Source organism: Ambystoma mexicanum, chromosome 10, assembly GCF_040938575.1.
Source record: "Ambystoma mexicanum isolate Mex_15411 chromosome 10, UKY_AmexF1_1, whole genome shotgun sequence".
NCBI classification, from domain to species: domain Eukaryota; kingdom Metazoa; phylum Chordata; class Amphibia; order Caudata; family Ambystomatidae; genus Ambystoma; species Ambystoma mexicanum.
This window is the reverse complement of record NC_090932.1, coordinates 890,244,090-890,264,261: the sequence shown is the minus strand read 5'-3', so window position 1 is coordinate 890,264,261 and position 20,172 is coordinate 890,244,090. Positions and strand designations below refer to the sequence as shown.

General features: G+C 47.2%; 1 protein-coding gene across 2 annotated transcripts in view; it reads left to right on the top strand.

Annotated features, from left to right (window-relative positions):
• Positions 1–20,172, top strand: part of LOC138493248 (uncharacterized) — a 387,082-nt gene that overhangs the window by 215,117 nt on the left and 151,793 nt on the right. For both annotated transcript variants that reach the window (XM_069620382.1, XM_069620381.1), the window contains exon 10: positions 8,903–9,051. In XM_069620382.1, coding sequence (XP_069476483.1) covers positions 8,903–9,051 — 149 coding nt within the window. The remainder of the gene's footprint in view (positions 1–8,902; positions 9,052–20,172) is intronic.

The window sequence follows — 20,172 nt, the reverse complement described above, 5'->3', positions numbered from 1 at the left end:
TCAGATGAGTTTCCTGCAGAAGGGTGATTCCAACTTTATTGCGCTTTAAGAATGCATGGATTTGGCGCTGCTTGATGTAGCTATTCATTCCTCGGACGTTCCAAGTCAAGATTGTAATTTTGTCTGCCATGAGTCTGGTTTAGTCCAATTTGCGTGGGTGGTGCTCTTGGTGCGTTCTCTCGTGATTCTGGCAGCCTCCAATGCTCTGGGTGGTCTTGGTATAATTAAACAACAAACCCAACCGTGGGTGCATATTCCCAGGTTCCCGCTCCCCTTTAACATTAAACTTCCCTGTAACATAACAAGTCCAGCGGGGTTTCCCCCGTTCTGACTACCCAGTTTCCGCTCCATTTGACCTCAAAGTGGTCTCTTGGTGCCCTACGGGTGGGTTTAATATACCCTAATTCCTTCTGGGGGCAGAAGGCATTGCGTCGACCGTTGGGATGTAGTTGCGGTCATAGTTCAGTGTAGGACTAGTAGGATCTAACTTGCTGTTCCCTAATGTGTGTTAACTTTTACTCTGTGCTTATCCTGGATGTGTTAGTACATTAATTCCGAGTAGGGGTTCCGGTTGCTGATCGCCGAGGTTTGCTGTCCCTTATGTCGAGGTCTGGGAGCTGCTGCCTATCCATCCACTCTGTGACTTCGGCAGGGGTATCGAACAGATGCGCCTTGTTGTCTTGCAGTACTTTCAGTCTAGCAGGATAAAGGAGCATGTAGTGCAGGCCCGCTTTCTTCAGTCTTGCTTTCGTTTGTTTGATTTGGGCTCTTCTCATTTGAACTTGTAAGGTGTAGTCAGGGTATATGGCTATCTTCGCCGCGTCTCTCTCTATACAGCCTCCCAATCTCGAGAAGGCCAAGATAGTCTCTCTGTCCCTGTAGTTGAGCATCCTCGCGATCACAGGCCTAGGAGGCGTCCCAGGAGGCGGTCTTTTGGTGAGTGAGCGGAGCGCTCTTTCAATGGTGAAACCTTGCGTTAACTTCCCTGACTCAATCTCTTGCAGTAAAAGGTTCTTAATATAGTTTGTGGGGTCATTTCCTTCGATGCCCTCCGGCAGGCCAATAATTCTGATGTTATTTCATCGTGCCCTCCCTTCGGCTTCATCAGCTCTGTCCTCTAGGTTTTTCACCTTTTGAGTTAGTGCATCAACGTCCCTCAGGAGCTGGGTTTTGGTCTCAGTGTTCTCACAGACATGGGTCTCAAGGGTCTCTGTTCTGCCTGCTATGGAGCGGACATCTTGTCTTAGCAGGTTCAGATGAATTGCCACAGCGTCAATTTTACTCTCCATTGTTTTTTGGAGGGTTATGATGGCTTCCATCAGCTGTGAGTTTGCTGGCTTTTCAGGGGGTTCCGCACGAGTTGGCGTGGAGCCAGTGGGGCAGGCTTCTGGTCTGGCCGCTCCGCCCGCCGCGTAGGTGTCCATTGTGGTCTGCTTCTGCCTGCCTTTTGCGCTTTTTGCGGGCATAACCATGCGGGCTTGGGTTTCGGGGGGAGGGGAGGGCAGGCCGGAGTCTGTTCGCTGCCACACTCGCAGTCAGTGCCACGCAACTCTGTGTCGGTGGCGTCTGGCTTATTGAGTTGCCCCCAGACAGTCCCTGGGTGGTGGTGGGGCAGAACCCAGGACGGATTATGTGGCTGATGTGGGGCCTGTCACTAGATGCGATGGAAGGGGTCCAGGGCAGTGTCCAATTAGGTCAGGGCAGTGTGGGCTGTGCGCTGTTTCTGCTGGGTATCCAGCCCTACATCCGGTCCAATGGGGTCTCCCGGGGTGTTCCTGCGGTCTAGCGGTGTCGGGGTGCCGCGGGCAGCCGGGGTCCGTGGTGTGTGATCCAGACCACGGTTTGGGGCCGGCTCTGCTTATTGTTGCGTAGCCAGGGGGGGGTCGCACACGGCGGTAGTGTTTCGCCTCGCTTGTCCCCCCGCCCGCCTGCTCCTCACCTGACGCTGCCACGGATCTTCAGGGCAGCCCCATGTCTCGGCGCTCCCGTGCAGCCTTGCTCATTCCCTCGGGGCCGCTTCAATTGTGTAGGTGGCGGAACGCCACCCGCCGCGGCCGAGCGACTCCACGGGCAGTGCGGCCCGTGCATGCAGGGCCCGTCAGCGCTCCCAGGCCAGCCCCACCGGGCACAGTCTCCTCGCAGGGGCCCTGGGGAGGGGCGCGCTCTGTTCTCCAGAGTCCACGGGCTCCGCTCTGGCGGCCGCCGACCTTCAGCGCGGTCTGCTCCGCATGCGCCCCGATGCCCGCAGCGGGCCACCCACTTGCCTTGTTAACTCAACTCACAGCTGGTGCCATTTTCGGGCCGTGGGCCTTTCTCCCTCTCCTCGGTGCCGCTCAGCAGGGAAGGGTCACAGCGGCCTGAATTTCCAAAAGGCTTTCCCGAACGTGGTCAGCAGCGATAGTGGAGGCTCGTGGCTGTTTAATCGCACGGGAACAGTAGGGATTCAGCAGGATTCTAGTTGCATTGGACGGAGCACACTGAAAGGCGACTTGCTTACATGGCGGTTAGCCACGCCCCTTCAATTCAATTCTAAAACATAACAGTGCTCCAAGGTGTTTAGAACCATATGTTCTACACTCCTGCAACAAGCTAGTTTAGTTACTGAAGTTGCACTATTGTAACAGTGCAAGTTGTGTATGCTCTTCCCAACAGTGGATTCCATAGTGGCACTAGATGCTTTAAGTTTGTGTCAATTCGATTTACTATGCATCAACACATAAGAGTGATATAGGTGTTCCCCCTCAATGCTTTGTAGTGGTATATATTATCTTAGCACCATAGACCATGAAGGATTGAAAGTCATGCAGCCATAGTGCATGTTCTTACCCCACCTGAAAACTGAAAGACAAGAAGCTTCTAGGGAATGTCCCTGTTTGGAGTCAGGGGAGGTTGGCAATATTGAAAATAAGTGTGACGAGGCCCTCATTACAAGTTTGCCAGTATCTTGCTGTTAATTCTGGCAGAATACTGGCAAACTGACCTATCGTTTCCACCGCCTGACATCCCAGAATTACCGGGATATTACAGGTGGTGGAAAGGGCAGTAAATGCCCCTCCATGGAGTCTGACCACAAAAGTGATGGGTGGAAGGTTTCGAATGAATCTAAACCACTGGCAATTGCTCTGGGCCAACCTTCCACACCACCGTTTTTTAGCCCGTCTGCGCCATTGCAAAAGGGGACCAGCCATGTGCAAATCAGTCAGCAGCTGCCGCCACCGAAGGTAGCAGCCCAGCCCGAACTGCTAGGCCAGGTCCCCTCTGCACAGAAAACCAAGCAACCCCAGACATGTTTCGGCCTTGTTGGACCTCCTCAGTGAGGTGCAGCCTGGTTCCCTGTGGCGCAGCGAGCAAGGGACCCACGTCTGGGCATACCCTCTCTCACAAGGAGAAACAAACTGACCACAAAAGTGATGGGTGGAAGGTTTCGAATGAATCTAAACCACTGGCAATTGCTCTGGGCCAACCTTCCACACCACCGTTTTTTAGCACGTCTGCGCCATTGCAAAAGGGGACCAGCCATGTGCAAATCAGTCAGCAGCTGCCGCCACCGAAGGTAGCAGCCCAGCCTGAACTGCTAGGCCAGGTCCCCTCTGCACAGAAAACCAAGCAACCCCAGACATGTTTCGGCCTTGTTGGACCTCCTCAGTGAGGTGCAGCCTGGTTCCCTGTGGCGCAGCAAGCAAGGGACCCACGTCTGGGCATACCCTCTCTCACAAGGAGAAACAAACTGACCACAAAAGTGATGGGTGGAAGGTTTCGAATGAATCTAAACCACTGGCAATTGCTCTGGGCCAACCTTCCACACCACCGTTTTTTAGCCCGTCTGCGCCATTGCAAAAGGGGACCAGCCATGTGCAAATCAGTCAGCAGCTGCCGCCACCGAAGGTAGCAGCCCAGCCCGAACTGCTAGGCCAGGTCCCCTCTGCACAGAAAACCAAGCAACCCCAGACATGTTTCGGCCTTGTTGGGCCTCCTCAGTGAGGTGCAGCCTGGTTCCCTGTGGCGCGGCGAGCAAGGGACCCACGTCTGGGCATACCCTCTCTCACAAGGAGAAACAAACTGACCACAAAAGTGATGGGTGGAAGGTTTCGAATGAATCTATACCACTGGCAATTGCTCTGGGCCAACCTTCCACACCACCGTTTTTTAGCCCGTCTGCGCCATTGCAAAAGGGGACCAGCCATGTGCAAATCAGTCAGCAGCTGCCGCCACCGAAGGTAGCAGCCCAGCCCGAACTGCTAGGCCAGGTCCCCTCTGCACAGAAAACCAAGCAACCCCAGACATGTTTCGGCCTTGTTGGACCTCCTCAGTGAGGTGCAGCCTGGTTCCCTGTGGCGCAGCGAGCAAGGGACCCACGTCTGGGCATACCCTCTCTCACAAGGAGAAACAAACTGACCACAAAAGTGATGGGTGGAAGGTTTCGAATCAATCTAAACCACTGGCAATTGCTCTGGGCCAACCTTCCACACCACCATTTTTTAGCCCGTCTGCGCCATTGCAAAAGGGGACCAGCCATGTGCAAATCAGTCAGCAGCTGCCGCCACCGAAGGTAGCAGCCCAGCCCGAACTGCTAGGCCAGGTCCCCTCTGCACAGAAAACCAAGCAACCCCAGACATGTTTTGGCCTTGTTGGACCTCCTCAGTGAGGTGCAGCCTGGTTCCCTGTGGCGCAGTGAGCAAGGGACCCACGTCTGGGCATACCCTCTCTCACAAGGAGAAACAAACTGACCACAAAAGTGATGGGTGGAAGGTTTCGAATGAATCTAAACCACTGGCAATTGCTCTGGGCCAACCTTCCACACCACCGTTTTTTAGCCCGTCTGCGCCATTGCAAAAGGGGACCAGCCATGTGCAAATCAGTCAGCAGCTGCCGCCACCGAAGGTAGCAGCCCAGCCCGAACTGCTAGGCCAGGTCCCCTCTGCACAGAAAACCAAGCAACCCCAGACATGTTTCGGCCTTGTTGGACCTCCTCAGTGAGGTGCAGCCTGGTTCCCTGTGGCGCAGCGAGCAAGGGACCCATGTCTGGGCATACCCTCTCTCACAAGGAGAAACAAACTGACCACAAAAGTGATGGGTGGAAGGTTTCAAATGAATCTAAACCACTGGCAATTGCTCTGGGCCAACCTTCCACACCACCGTTTTTTAGCCCGTCTGCGCCATTGCAAAAGGGGACCAGCCATGTGCAAATCAGTCAGCAGCTGCCGCCACCGAAGGTAGCAGCCCAGCCCGAACTGCTAGGCCAGGTCCCCTCTGCACAGAAAACCAAGCAACCCCAGACATGTTTCGGCCTTGTTGGACCTCCTCAGTGAGGTGCAGCCTGGTTCCCTGTGGCGCAGCGAGCAAGGGACCCACGTCTGGGCATACCCTCTCTCACAAGGAGAAACAAACTGACCACAAAAGTGATGGGTGGAAGGTTTCGAATGAATCTAAACCACTGGCAATTGCTCTGGGCCAACCTTCCACACCACCGTTTTTTAGCCCGTCTGCGCCATTGCAAAAGGGGACCAGCCATGTGCAAATCAGTCAGCAGCTGCCGCCACCGAAGGTAGCAGCCCAGCCCGAACTGCTAGGCCAGGTCCCCTCTGCACAGAAAACCAAGCAACCCCAGACATGTTTCGGCCTTGTTGGACCTCCTCAGTGAGGTGCAGCCTAGTTCCCTGTGGCGCAGCGAGCAAGGGACCCACGTCTGGGCATACCCTCTCTCACAAGGAGAAACAAACTGACCACAAAAGTGATGGGTGGAAGGTTTCGAATGAATCTAAACCACTGGCAATTGCTCTGGGCCAACCTTCCACACCACCGTTTTTTAGCCCGTCTGCGCCATTGCAAAAGGGGACCAGCCATGTGCAAATCAGTCAGCAGCTGCCGCCACCGAAGGTAGCAGCCCAGCCCGAACTGCTAGGCCAGGTCCCCTCTGCACAGAAAACCAAGCAACCCCAGACATGTTTCGGCCTTGTTGGACCTCCTCAGTGAGGTGCAGCCTGGTTCCCTGTGGCGCAGCGAGCAAGGGACCCACGTCTGGGCATACCCTCTCTCACAAGGAGAAACAAACTGACCACAAAAGTGATGGGTGGAAGGTTTCGAATGAATCTAAACCACTGGCAATTGCTCTGGGCCAACCTTCCACACCACCGTTTTTTAGCCCGTCTGCGCCATTGCAAAAGGGGACCAGCCATGTGCAAATCAGCCAGCAGCTGCCGCCACCGAAGGTAGCAGCCCAGCCCGAACTGCTAGGCCAGGTCCCCTCTGCACAGAAAACCAAGCAACCCCAGACATTTTTCGGCCTTGTTGGACCTCCTCAGTGAGGTGCAGCCTGGTTCCCTGTGGCGCAGCGAGCAAGGGACCCACGTCTGGGCATACCCTCTCTCACAAGGAGAAACAAACTGACCACAAAAGTGATGGGTGGAAGGTTTCGAATGAATCTAAACCACTGGCAAATGCTCTGGGCCAACCTTCCACACCACCGTTTTTTAGCCCGACTGCGCCATTGCAAAAGGGGACCAGCCATGTGCAAATCAGTCAGCAGCTGCCGCCACCGAAGGTAGCAGCCCAGCCCGAACTGCTAGGCCAGGTCCCCTCTGCACAGAAAACCAAGCAACCCCAGACATGTTTCGGCCTTGTTGGACCTCCTCAGTGAGGTGCAGCCTGGTTCCCTGTGGCGCAGCGAGCAAGGGACCCACGTCTGGGCATACCCTCTCTCACAAGGAGAAACAAACTGACCACAAAAGTGATGGGTGGAAGGTTTCGAATGAATCTAAACCACTGGCAATTGCTCTGGGCCAACCTTCCACACCACCGTTTTTTAGCCCGTCTGTGCCATTGCAAAAGGGGACCAGCCATGTGCAAATCAGTCAGCAGCTGCCGCCACCGAAGGTAGCAGCCCAGCCCGAACTGCTAGGCCAGGTCCCCTCTGCACAGAAAACCAAGCAACCCCAGACATGTTTCGGCCTTGTTGGACCTCCTCAGTGAGGTGCAGCCTGGTTCCCTGTGGCGCAGCGAGCAAGGGACCCACGTCTGGGCATACCCTCTCTCACAAGGAGAAACAAACTGACCACAAAAGTGATGGGTGGAAGGTTTCGAATGAATCTAAACCACTGGCAATTGCTCTGGGCCAACCTTCCACACCACCGTTTTTTAGCCCGTCTGCGCCATTGCAAAAGGGGACCAGCCATGTGCAAATCAGTCAGCAGCTGCCGCCACCGAAGGTAGCAGCCCAGCCCGAACTGCTAGGCCAGGTCCCCTCTGCACAGAAAACCAAGCAACCCCAGACATGTTTCGGCCTTGTTGGACCTCCTCAGTGAGGTGCAGCCTGGTTCCCTGTGGCGCAGCAAGCAAGGGACCCACGTCTGGGCATACCCTCTCTCACAAGGAGAAACAAACTGACCACAAAAGTGATGGGTGGAAGGTTTCGAATGAATCTAAACCACTGGCAATTGCTCTGGGCCAACCTTCCACACCACCGTTTTTTAGCCCGTCTGCGCCATTGCAAAAGGGGACCGCCATGTGCAAATCAGTCAGCAGCTGCCGCCACCGAAGGTAGCAGCCCAGCCCGAACTGCTAGGCCAGGTCCCCTCTGCACAGAAAACCAAGCAACCCCAGACATGTTTCGGCCTTGTTGGACCTCCTCAGTGAGGTGCAGCCTGGTTCCCTGTGGCGCAGCGAGCAAGGGACCCACGTCTGGGCATACCCTCTCTCACAAGGAGAAACAAACTGACCACAAAAGTGATGGGTGGAAGGTTTCGAATGAATCTAAACCACTGGCAATTGCTCTGGGCCAACCTTCCACACCACCGTTTTTTAGCCCGTCTGCGCCATTGCAAAAGGGGACCAGCCATGTGCAAATCAGTCAGCAGCTGCCGCCACCGAAGGTAGCAGCCCAGCCCGAACTGCTAGGCCAGGTCCCCTCTGCACAGAAAACCAAGCAACCCCAGACATGTTTCGGCTTTGTTGGACCTCCTCAGTGAGGTGCAGCCTGGTTCCCTGTGGCGCAGCGAGCAAGGGACCCACGTCTGGGCATACCCTCTCTCACAAGGAGAAACAAACTGACCACAAAAGTGATGGGTGGAAGGTTTCGAATGAATCTAAACCACTGGCAATTGCTCTGGGCCAACCTTCCACACCACCGATTCCATGGAGGGGATTGCCGGTATTGCTGGCATCGGTAGTACCAGTGCCCGAAATACCAGCTGTTTTCTGCTGGAGGGGGCCTTTACCTCCAGCTCTTGGCGTACCATCACCGTTGTTACCGGACCAGCAAACTTGTAATGAGGCCCAATGTCTGAAAGAGTGAGCAACGTATTAAGACAGAAAAAATATACGTGAACTAGAGAGATTTACTTGAGTATGAAAATGTTAACCAGTATCCCTAAATATTTGTTTTAATATTAATACTACTTGCAACATTGGGAATACAAGCTCAGCAAATGTACTTTCGTGTACTAAGTGTTTGTTAACCTGTTTCAGCCAAGCAGCAGTTGAAAAACCTTCTTCAGGGGATGACATTTTTCATGACACAGCCATGGAAAATCAATTTCTGAAATAAATAAATCTGTTTATGTGCCATGTCAAATTGATAGCCAATGTCTTTGAAATCGCACAGGAGGGGAAGCATTCATATTACTTTGCAAAAATCCAGTGTTTCCGGGTTATATGCATCAAAGTAAGGATGTAAAAGCAATGCAATGCAAAATTGTCTTCTCATTTTGATAGAATGTGTCTTTTACCATGATTTATCAATTATTGCCGACAACGGGCAATCTCACTGCCGACTGTAATATTCCTGATCGGGCAATTACAGAAGCCTTCCAATATGGCCTGCTCAGATGGTTACCACCTGCAAGCAAGCAAGGACTTTGCTAGCCGACAGCTGTAATATTAACTGGTGGTCCTGTATTTTCTCCAGACAAAGTGTGCTTTGGATGTGCACAACCCATATCGGCCGACAGTAAAGAGCTGCAGCCAATCCTAGTGCATGCTGTTCAAAAATTCAATGCTGAAAGCAACCAGATGAACCTTTTCAAAGTGGGGCAAGTGAAGAAAGCAACTAGGAAGGTGAGTCATTGTTATGTTTTTCGTAAGTGTGTTTTTTGATGACATTATGCTCTTTAATACAGAAAAAGGGTAATTTCATTGGGCGCTGGTGTTAGCAGTGGAGGGGAGAAATCAAAAGGAGTTTCCTCTTTGCTCCACTTATCTCAACATTCAGGAAGCAGCACGAATGTTTGTTTTCAAGACTTGCCGCATTGCTATTTTGCTTGGCTGCATAATCTTGCTTGTAGCTCACTCTCTCTGTACCCTGTAAGCCTTTAGCTATTTAATAGATTTTAGCCAGATTTTTTTTTTCTGTGTTTCATGCAACGTCTGAATGAAGTAAAGACTCAATCAATGCACAAAGTCAAAGAACACTGGAAGGTGGGTAATAGAAAAATGTAAGCGTTTAACACAAATCAGAAAGGACTGACAGCACGTTCATAATTCTTCATGCAAAAGCACACATAGGCGACCATCTTCTACTTTCTCCCTAAATTTCCAAGATGGTGCATCAGTTTTCTATCAAATTAGTTTTCTTGGCCACAGTTTTGCGCAAATTCTTTACCATGTGAGCGTGGAAGCATTTTTATTGAATCCATGACTTAATATCTGATTTGGTTTTACTTTCCATTTTTGGAGAGGCAGATTTTTCTCTAACATGATAATTTTTCTCATTCATACCTTTCTGACATTGTCCTTCAGTCCAACCCCAGGCATGTGTAGAAGAGGGCTACACCTTCCATTTGTTCAGTCCGCATATGCATTATTAGCTTTGATTGATTTAAAAGGATAATTCCACAGGGAATTTACCACTAAACTGTTTACCAGAAAATGCTGGTCGCCAGTGAGAGAACTTCCGAACCCACAGCACCCAGGGATTCAAGCAAAGTCAGTTTCTGAAATGTAATGCTGTCAATCTTCTTTTGGATCAGCCTTAAGTCATAGCTGATACTAATCCATTCTGAGCTAGAAGGCTTCTTACCTGCAGTAGCACTTCCTTCCATTTAGTCTACACACACTGGCGTACCCCCATCATTGATTAATACTGCTGGAACCTGTAACTCTACATTATTTAAAAGCTGCTCGTTTTAAAAATGTCCTTCAAAACTATATGTTTAACAATGTGTAGCTTGTGGTCTCTCGTCTGTGGACCTTAAGAAATTCTGACAATTATAATCTCCCACAGAGGTTTGACAATATTGTTTTTTGGGAATGTTCATTATTTAAAAAAAAAATGTTTTTCCTGTACATTATCCGATTTGTAAATGGATTTAATTTTGCTGGAAATGAGAACTAAGAGAAGAAGGAGATGAAGCCATTATTTCAGGATCACAGAATTTGGCCAAATGTGTTTTCTAAATTGAAAAACTGAACATGAAGGAAACCGCAAGAGACTTTGCATTTAGAATTACAAATCAATATTTGACTTTTAATAAAAGTACACAGAGTTCTGGCTTTTTTATGCAAACTAAAACTCTAGTGGTGGGTTGGAAGAAAGAGTCAGACACATAGTGGACGTTTTGATATTCTTTTATTTAAATTATAAGAGAAAAGGCCTATCTCACTGTATCGCTATAGGGGCTTCCCTACCGAACTAAATTAAACGAAAGGTGATTGTCTGTCGTCAGGCAGTCCAAACTCATAATGTCCTCAGTCCAAACCTAAATCTACCTGACCCTACCACTAACAGTAACAACTAAATGTGGCCTAAAGAAGGTTTTTCCTCCGGCTGGCTCCAATTTGCCATTGGATTTAAGGCTTTCTCTCAGTGTTTTCTTGGTTTACACAAATCTTCATTATGTAAATGTCTCTCTTTCAGAAAATCCATTCCTTCTGATAATTGCTACAGATATTTTTCTCAGGTTCTATTCACAAGCTCTTGTAGCTCCTCCCAACTATTCAAAGATCTTGTCTTCTTGACAATATGACTCTTATAATTGTTCTCTTTGAGATATTCTCTTAGACACCTTCCTTTTACTTGATGTCATTCCCTTGTTTTTTTAGGGTTCGAGTTCTGCAATCTGTGTGTCTTTTAAAAAATCCACTATTTCTTCTCCTTGTTTGGTTCACTCTGCATTTTTAGCTCTTAACACCTTTGAGTTTCTCATTAAGTGGTCTCCCCACTCTTCAATAATTATCTCTTGTGGAAGTCTATTTTGCTTTCTCTCTCACTCCCAGGATATTTGTTTCCACTTTATTAGTGATTCACAATCATTCTTATTCTTCAGATTTTCAAATATTTCCTCAGATATCAAATGATACTGATTCAATGTTCCATTATTGCCCTTAACACAATCATAGTCCATCTCTTTATTACATATTGCCCTGATGGCTTCCCGCTTCTGACATTCATCCCAGTACCTTTGTTTGCCATGGGTGACCTCATGGGGTTCGCCATTCACTCGCGTACATTGGCTTGCTTTCTCGCTTCTTCCTTTCAGGCTTCACATGGGTACCAGCCTCAGCGTCTCTACAGCTGGCTGCATTCAGCGAACGACGGACGATGGGAGTTGCCAACATTAACAGTCTTCCAGGTTTCAGCATAGTTATACGGGCACCTGGCCTGCCATAGTGCTTCCGTTGCCACACCACAAAGTCAGACGGTTCCTCAAGCTCTTTCCTGATGATTGCTTCGCACTTGTCTGCTTCACCATGGCCTCTGGCAACTGCACTTGGTGTTCTCGGCTTCTCACCGTTCTGCTGGTCCTGCGGTTCATCTCTGCTCCTCCTCTGCACAGTTTTCTGATGTCAGGACATTTCCCCTGCACAGCGTTCTCTCCCCTCTCTTCTGGTCTGCTCCTCCCACTTTCATTCATACACGTTTTTTCTTAAAGGGGTATTCCCTTTTCCTTCAGATGACATGCAGGATTCAACATTTCCTAAAGCCAAAGATATGGAGGAGACATTGTTTTTGATGGAAGGCAGTCCCATACATGCAGATAAAGTGTAGAGCATGAAGAGTTCCTTTTGGGAATGGGAGACTTTGTCCCTTAAGGGAGAGTCACTCCCAGTGAGGTCCCACTTGCCCAGACCCCTAGGGAGGGTCTTGCAGAGTGTGCTCACTTCCCTTGTCTCAAAGGGAGTAGCTCCTCTTTGGGGAGAATGGACGAATACTCCTGATTCGTCACATACCCGTCACCTTGAGTGTGTGGCTTTTCCATTGGTATTGAGTGGGGACCTGCTCAGAAAGTCCACATTTCCTTGTTGCTTTCCTTTTCTATGCTCCACCGGAAAGCAAAATGTTTGCAGGTCAAGGAACCATCTCATGACTCGGGTTAGTGTCTTTCCCAAGGTTCAATGTGGTTAAAGGTGAATGATCTGTAATTAACGTGAACTTCCTCCCCGTCAGATAATATCTTAGATGTACCACAGCCCACTTGATTGTCAAGGCTTTGAGCTCCAAGGTGGCATATGTCTGTTCTCCCGGAAAGAGCTTCCAGCTGGTATAGAGTATAGGATGTTCAATACTGTCATGTTCTTGAGACAGTATAGGGGCCCAGCTGACCTTAGAAGCATCGATTTGCAGGATAAACTCCTTATTAAAGTGCAGCATTTTGAGGACTGGCTCCTGGAAGAGCATATGTTTAAGGCTTTCGAAGCCAGCCTGGTCTTTCTTGTTCCAAGTCAGTTTTTGGGGTTGGTGTTAGTTGTACCGCCTCTACTTTATCAGTCTTGGGTTGGATAAGGCCATTACTAACAAACTAGGCAAGATATTTGACAGCTGATTGAGCTAGATGTCACTTCGAAGGGTTAGTCCTTAATCCTGCTTTCCTGAGATAATGGGAAATGGAATATAAGTGCTGTAAGTGCTCTTGCCAGCTGTTGCTGTGGACTACAATATCATCCAGGTAGGGCCCACAGAAGGTGGTATAAGGTTTTAAGACTTTGTCCATGAGCCTTTGAAAGGTGGCAGGGGCTTTGTGTAGGCCAAAGGGAAGAGCCTTAAATTGGAATAAACCTTGAGGGGTAGAAAAGGCAGTTTCCTCTCTATCTGCAGAATTTAAGGGCACTTGCCAATACTCTTTCCTCAAGTCAAGTGTAGAAATGTATTTAGCCGTACCCAACTTTTCAATTAATTCATCAATATGTTGCATGGGATAATTATCGAAAATGGGAATGGAGTTAAACTTCCTAACTGATACAGAAATGCCAGGATTGGTCAGATTGGCGTCCAACAACTTAAGGGAGAACCAGAGACTCTCAGAGGGTTCAACAATGTCAGTCTTGAGCATCTCCTTAATTTCTGTTTCAATATTTGTTCTCCTGGCTTCAGGTATCCTATAAGGCTTTAGGTTGATGATTTTACCTGCCAGTGTTCGGATATAATGAAAGAAGTTAGTAACTCTACCTGGTTGTTTCTGAAAATACTTCTTTGGGGATATCGGCAATGAAGGGGGGATCAATTTGTTCTCTATTTCTATGTCAGTAAGGAGGGACGCCCTAGTGACCGTGGTTGTCTCGATAGGCTCTACCATTCTTTTAGTAGGTTCATATGGTATATTTGGGATTTCTGACATCAGTCAGGTTGTCATACCATGTAATTTAACTGACCCCTTCTTTTAAAGTCTTATAAGTTCCATGCCTTTCAGACTTTGGACTGCACAAGGACCATGGAACCCCTCAGGAGTCAAGGAAGCAGTACAACACTCACCCAAAACGAAATATCCCACAGGTTGAGTTTTAATAAAACACTGTGGGAGAGTTCCCCCAAGGTGGGAGTGCTACTTGACACACCCACTAATAACAGTGACAGGACAGGAGCAGTAGAGAGAGAGAAAATTACTATAGAAGTAGCAAGAGAAACAATTATCAATTCAAAGCATTATTAGCAACAAGTAGTACCAGAGAGTAAACTGCTGTCTGTGATAAAACCTAGATCCAAACTAACTAACTTGATTAATCACCTAAACAACTGTTGCAAGAACGGTGCTTGAGTATCTTAATATAGCTTAAGTACAGCCGCACGGAGAGCTGGCTCGCGACCACACGGCTAGAAGAAAGAACTGAGCCGTGTGGTCACATACTGCGCTCCGTTGCATCTAGTGATGCAACTAGATCAGGACGCGTCGGCGTACCGCCAGCTGCGTCCCCTGTTTCCAGGGCAACCTGTAACTCCCGAGAAAGGGGCTCACAGTCCTGATATCTCACGGTAGAGGTCGCAATGTAACTGAGTGTACATCTTTGCGGCCTTGGCAGTGAGGGAATCCTAACAGCATGGCCCCCAAGGCTTCCCCCCTTAACAGAGGGATGCAGTTCGAGAAAAGGACTCAGCTTCTCGGGGTATGAGGCATCCGTAGAAGTCTGGGGGCCATTACATCATCCACTGACACCCACGTTCTATCTTCTACACCATAACGCTTGCAATGGACCAGATATTGTATTCCTGCTGGGGTCCTACCACTGGAGACCATGAAAGAGCTGGCTTGAACAAGGATACATGAAATACAGGATGGATTCTATAGTGAGGTGGGAGTATTATTTCACCAGCTAAATGGTTAATAATCCAATGAATCCTAAACAGACCAATAAAACAAGGGTTCAACTTCCTACTGCAGGAAGAAAGATGAATATGTACTGTGTACAACCATACAAAATCTGATACTGGGGAGAGGGTTGACGTTACCTGTTTGCAAAACAACAGGTCTGGTCTTGGGCAGTCTGTAGATGATGTTTGGCTTTTAGAAGTCCAACCTGGAGACTGATTATCAAGTCCAGGGCTGCTGGGACACTAGAGTTGACAGATTTCTGGAAGGGTATTGAACGGGAATGTAAACCATTAGACAGATGGAAGGGGGTATCTTTGATAGAAGTATGATAGGAATCATTGTATGCAAACTCTGCCAAGGGTAGTAATCGTGTCCATTTGTTTTCATATTCGGTGAGCTAGCAACGCAGATACTGACCTATGGTCTAGTTTTCTCTTTCAGATTGTCCATCACTTTGAAGATGGTAATCTGAGGAGAAAGTCAAACAGATCCCCATTTCTCTGCTCAATTTCCATTGGAACGCCATGACAACAAAAAAAAAAGAAGAGGAATCCACTATTGTTCGGATCACTGAGTAGCCTCCTTTGTTGGGTAAATCGGTGATGAAATCCATGGAACATATTTGTCAAAGCAGATCTGTTATTGGCAGAGGCTGTAATAACCCCATGGTTTTACTTTGTGTTGTCTTTGATTCGACACATGCTCCACAACCCTGGATATAATCAATAGTGTCTTCTTTGAGTATTTTCCACCAGGCATACCTTTGTACCTTTTCCAGAGTTTTTCGTATTTCCAAAATGTCCTGCTCTGGGTATATCATGACACCAGTATAAAAACATCTGTTGGCTTTTCTTGGTGGGTAACCATAGCTTCTGGTTATGGAATAACAATCCTTGTTCCTCTTTATTGAAATCATCTGTTTTCAAGAACTCATCCTTCATCTTGAAAGTATAGGTTCCCCATAGTATTTCCTTATAGTCAATCAGGGGAGGAAGTACCACTAAAATGATCTTGTCAGGATAGACAAAAGTGATACCTTGGATCTCTTCGTCTGCTCCTTTGTAAGCGTGGGATAATGCGTCTGCCTTGGTGTTTCGATTACCTGGTTTAAAGGTAACGATAAAGTCAAAACGTGAAAAGAAATTAATCCAGTGATTTTGGTGCTGATTCATGGCTTGAGCGGTTTTCAAAAAACAAAATTGCGACGATCAGTGTATACAGAAATGACATCTCTAGCTCCTTCCAGCAGATGCCTCCAGTTCAGGAATGCTTTTTTATGTGCAATAATTCTTTCATGAAAATACTGTAATTCTTCTCAGCGGAATTAAACGTACAGCAAAGGTAGGCAATCGGATGTGGACATAGGGTTACTGGGTCTTTCTGTAACAAGGTTTCTCCTAAGGCATAATCGGACACGTTTATTTCCGGGAGATAGGGCAATTATGGATCTGGCAGGTGTAATACAGGAGCAGTGGTGGATAGAGTTTTTAACATGGTGTATGCTTTGTCCATGGCTTGGTTTCATTCGAAGGGCACTCCTTTCTTTTGGAGTCCTTCCAAAGGGACCAGGATCTCTGAATAGTTCTGAATAAACCGACAATAAACTTTAGAGAAACTAAGAACCTCTGTAGTTCTTTAACAGACAACGGCACATCCATTCCAATATTGCAGAGATTTTCCTTGGATCCATCTCAATACATCCCAGGGTCAGCACATATCCTAGGTAGGTTATTCTGGTCTGTGTACCTGACACTTCGATATCTTCGCATAGAGTTGATGGGTACAGAGTCTGGTAAGGACCTTTCGAACATGGCATACATGTTTTTACAGAGAAGGTGAGAATATGAGGATATCATCCAAGTATATTTCCACAATGATATCCACGAGATCACGGAAGATATCATTCAGGAAGTGTTGGAAGACCATTGGGGTATTGCATAGTCGAAAAGCCATTACTAAATACTTATAATGCCCACATCGAGTCCAAAAGGCAGTCTTCCATTCATCATCCTCGGCCATTCGAAGCACATTTGAAGCTCCCTTCAGGTCTAGTTTCATATAGATGTAACTACCTCGTACCTGATAGAGCAGGACCTGTATTAATGGTAGAGGGTAGCGATTCTTTATCGTGAAAGCATTTAGCTGCCTATCGTCTACACAAGGCCTGAATTATGATTCGTCCTTCTTGGGTATAAATAAAATGGGACCACATGCAGGGGAAGTTAAATGTCTAATGAAACCCTTCTTGATATTGACATCTATATATTGCTTGAGGATCACGTTTTCTTTCTCACAAAGGACATATGTCCTGCCATACGGAATAACAGAATATGGATACAAATCGATGAGACAATCATAGTATCTGTGAGGAGGCAGTTTATCTGCTTCTCTAGGGTTGAATGCATCTGCTTAGTCATGATATTCAGCAGGAAGTAGAGGAAAGGTAACCATGGCTTGCTGATAAGATTCCTTTTGGTCAGATTGATCTGGATTCTGACATTCTCAGGCACCAATTGAACTTACACTTTTTGCACAGTAAAATGGACACTGGTCTCCTTGGATGGTAAGTTTACAGGCTTTCCAGTCGACCTAAGGATTATGGTATTGTAACCAAGGAATACCTAGGATAATCTGGAAATGGAGTGCAGCTATTGCACCAAAGGATAGATACTCCTGGTGATAAGTGGCACAGATCATAAGGAGATTCTTCGTGTGTAGTGAAAGAGGGCCTGATATAAGTGGTGAGCCATCCATTGATATAATAGGTTCACTCCTAGATTTGGGTGTCATGGTAACCTTTTGTCGATGTGCATAGGAAATATCGAAAAAGTTACTGGTGCCTCTGCTATCTATCAGGGCAATAACCCACTCCCATTCTGTTGCCCACAGTGCACATCCACTGAGATAAATAACAGAACAGAGTGGTGGGCTTAAGGGGCCAGGCTATAATTTGGGAATCTTCTGGAAGGGTACGTGTCCTGAGATTCCCTATTGGGGACGGGTGGTATCGTTTTCCATGTTGTTAGATGGTTTTCATAGGCAGGTACATACTATGTGGCCGGCCTCGCCCCAATAAAAACAGAGGTTCAATTTTCTCCTCCTTTCCCTTTTTTCTGGGGATACCGTACCTTTGGTACTATCCTGTTGAATGGGTTCAGAGTTGTTTGCAGATGTAAGTTCTCTGTCATAAGGAAAGGGAAGTCTACGCCTTTCCCATCTCTTCCTTCCACCCTTTCTATTACTGGAACGTTAATCTAGGCGTATGACGAGGGCTATATACTCTGTAAGTGTTTCAGGAAGTGTGACAACTTGGAATAAGGCACGCTTCACCTCTTTGTTCAATCCTTTATGAAATATAGGGAGTTGGGTATCTTCTGGCCAATCCATCTGAGATAGAATCCGCTCGAAGTGTGTAATATAGATAAGAGGGTCTCTATTGCCTCGCCTGATTTCTAAGAGTTCTTGTCGGATGCACTGGGCTCCATATTGTCTATCAAACATAGCCTGAAATGTGTTTAGAAACCTTTCATAGTCGGTCAGCAAGGGGCTCTTACTGTTGATGAAAGGAGTAGCCCACAAAAGGGCAGTTTTCGCTAAGTTGAATAACATAAATGCGACCTTGGCTTCGTCTGAAACATACAATTGAGGTTTATTTAAGTAATGAATGCAGCATTGTGTTACAAAGGGCTTAAATGCTTTTGGATCCCCATCATATTTAGTTGGCATAGGAGGTTTAGGGATACTACAATTTCCTCCCGGACCTGGCAGAGCGGCAGGAGCCAGAATGGGTTGGGAATCAGCAGGCAGACTGGCACCGCCTGTAGTGGAAGACGTGGCTTGTCCTGCCCCTATATCCCAAGGATTACCACTGGTAATGGTTTTATTTCCCATTTGATCCACTGTAATCTGTAAAGCTGACATGGACTGAAATAGAACAGCATTTTCTTGGCATGATGCCGCTACTTCGACCTGTATCTTCCACACAGCTAAATCCAGGTCTTTAAGTAGTGCTTCCATGAGCCAGGAAGGAATTAGACGACACACAGCAGATTGTGAAACCAAACAGAACCCAGGAACAAAAGAAAAGCCTGTACAACTGCATCACAGACATCTACAATTGGATGACAATGAACAACCTTAAACTGAACCTGCCAAAAACAGAAATAATGCTCTCACCCGCAGGATTCGACGCAGGGAACCCACAACTGGACTGGCTGATCGGCATGGGAACACAACCAGAGACTACCGATGTAGTAAATAACCTAGGAATTCTCAAAGGTTCTTGCCAACAGTCTTAATTATGCATCAGACTATTTCAAAGACAATAGCCTGAAACTAAGATTGTTGTTTTTGGGTCGAAAACAGTAAACAACTATAACTGGTGCATTGATAAGTTGAAGTTATATGTGGCTCACTCATATTGCTATTTGGGTGTTACATTCTCAAGCATTTGTCTGCGGTCTGCCCATTTAGCAGCAGCAGAAAATCACCTAAGGACAACTCTGGGAGGGGTTAGGAGATTGTACCATAAATTTGGGAGTTTTCGATTCGATAAGTGTATTCAGGTGTTGGAAGCTAAGATTTATTCCGCTATATTGTATGCCAGCGAGATCTGGGGATGTGTGGGTTGCTCCTCTTTGGACCGTACATTATATATCTGTCTATGGAATCTGCTGGGCATGCTGCCCAGTACCCCAGTACCTCCCCTGGTGCTGGAGGCCGGGGTCTCAAATATTGAAGCTCAGACAGAATATAAGTTTCTAGAGTATTTTCGCAATCTTCACTCTACTTCGGTAGTAAACCCCAACTTCGCAAATGTGAGGGAAGAATTAGCAAATGCATCAACATATGCTACCTATCCCTGGTATAAGAGGTGTTACATTTTGTGCAAAAAATGGGATATCGTCTTTGAAGAATTAAGAGGAGGCCAGATCACAAAACAATATTTGACTATGAAAGCCTGAAGGAGGGAATTTGGTCTGGCATTAAACAGCATGGAAAATCTAGTCTCTCTTGAACACCTGAAGAGGGCTCGTCGCATTTATTGCGAGAATTTCTCGCTGAGTGTCATTCGCTCCCCGGTGCAAAGACGCCTCATTGCAATGATGCGCCTGAATGTTCTGCCAGTGAGGGTCCAGATGACATGGATGTTCAATACAAAGCTCTGTACTTGCGCAAGTGGGGCAGATGAGGATCTAACTCATGTTTTATTTAGATCCCAAAAGTTTCTGGCTCTCAGAAATGTATGGCTAAGGACCCATTTTAGGGCTAATAATATTAGGCATGTAATTGATGCCATGAATGTTGGACTGTCCTGTGTTGATGACCGTTTTATTAATGACTTATACAAGTATATTCAAGTATATCACCCGAATTTCAAGGGCTCTGAGCGACTGTTGTTTTTCTCCCCATGTTCCCACCCTCCTTGAGCGCTTTGAAACACTTGCCTGTGTATAGGCACTTTATAAATAAACAATACCATACCATACCATATCACTGAGGTTTTTAAATGCATGGAAAGAAAATGTTAAGCTCTATCGAATTGTGTATATTTAACAGCTTAGTTTTCATATTATGAACTGTATTGTTTTCACCTGTGCCCGACGATGACTTTTCTTTAAAAAAAAATACTTTTTATTTTTTGAATTGTATGGTC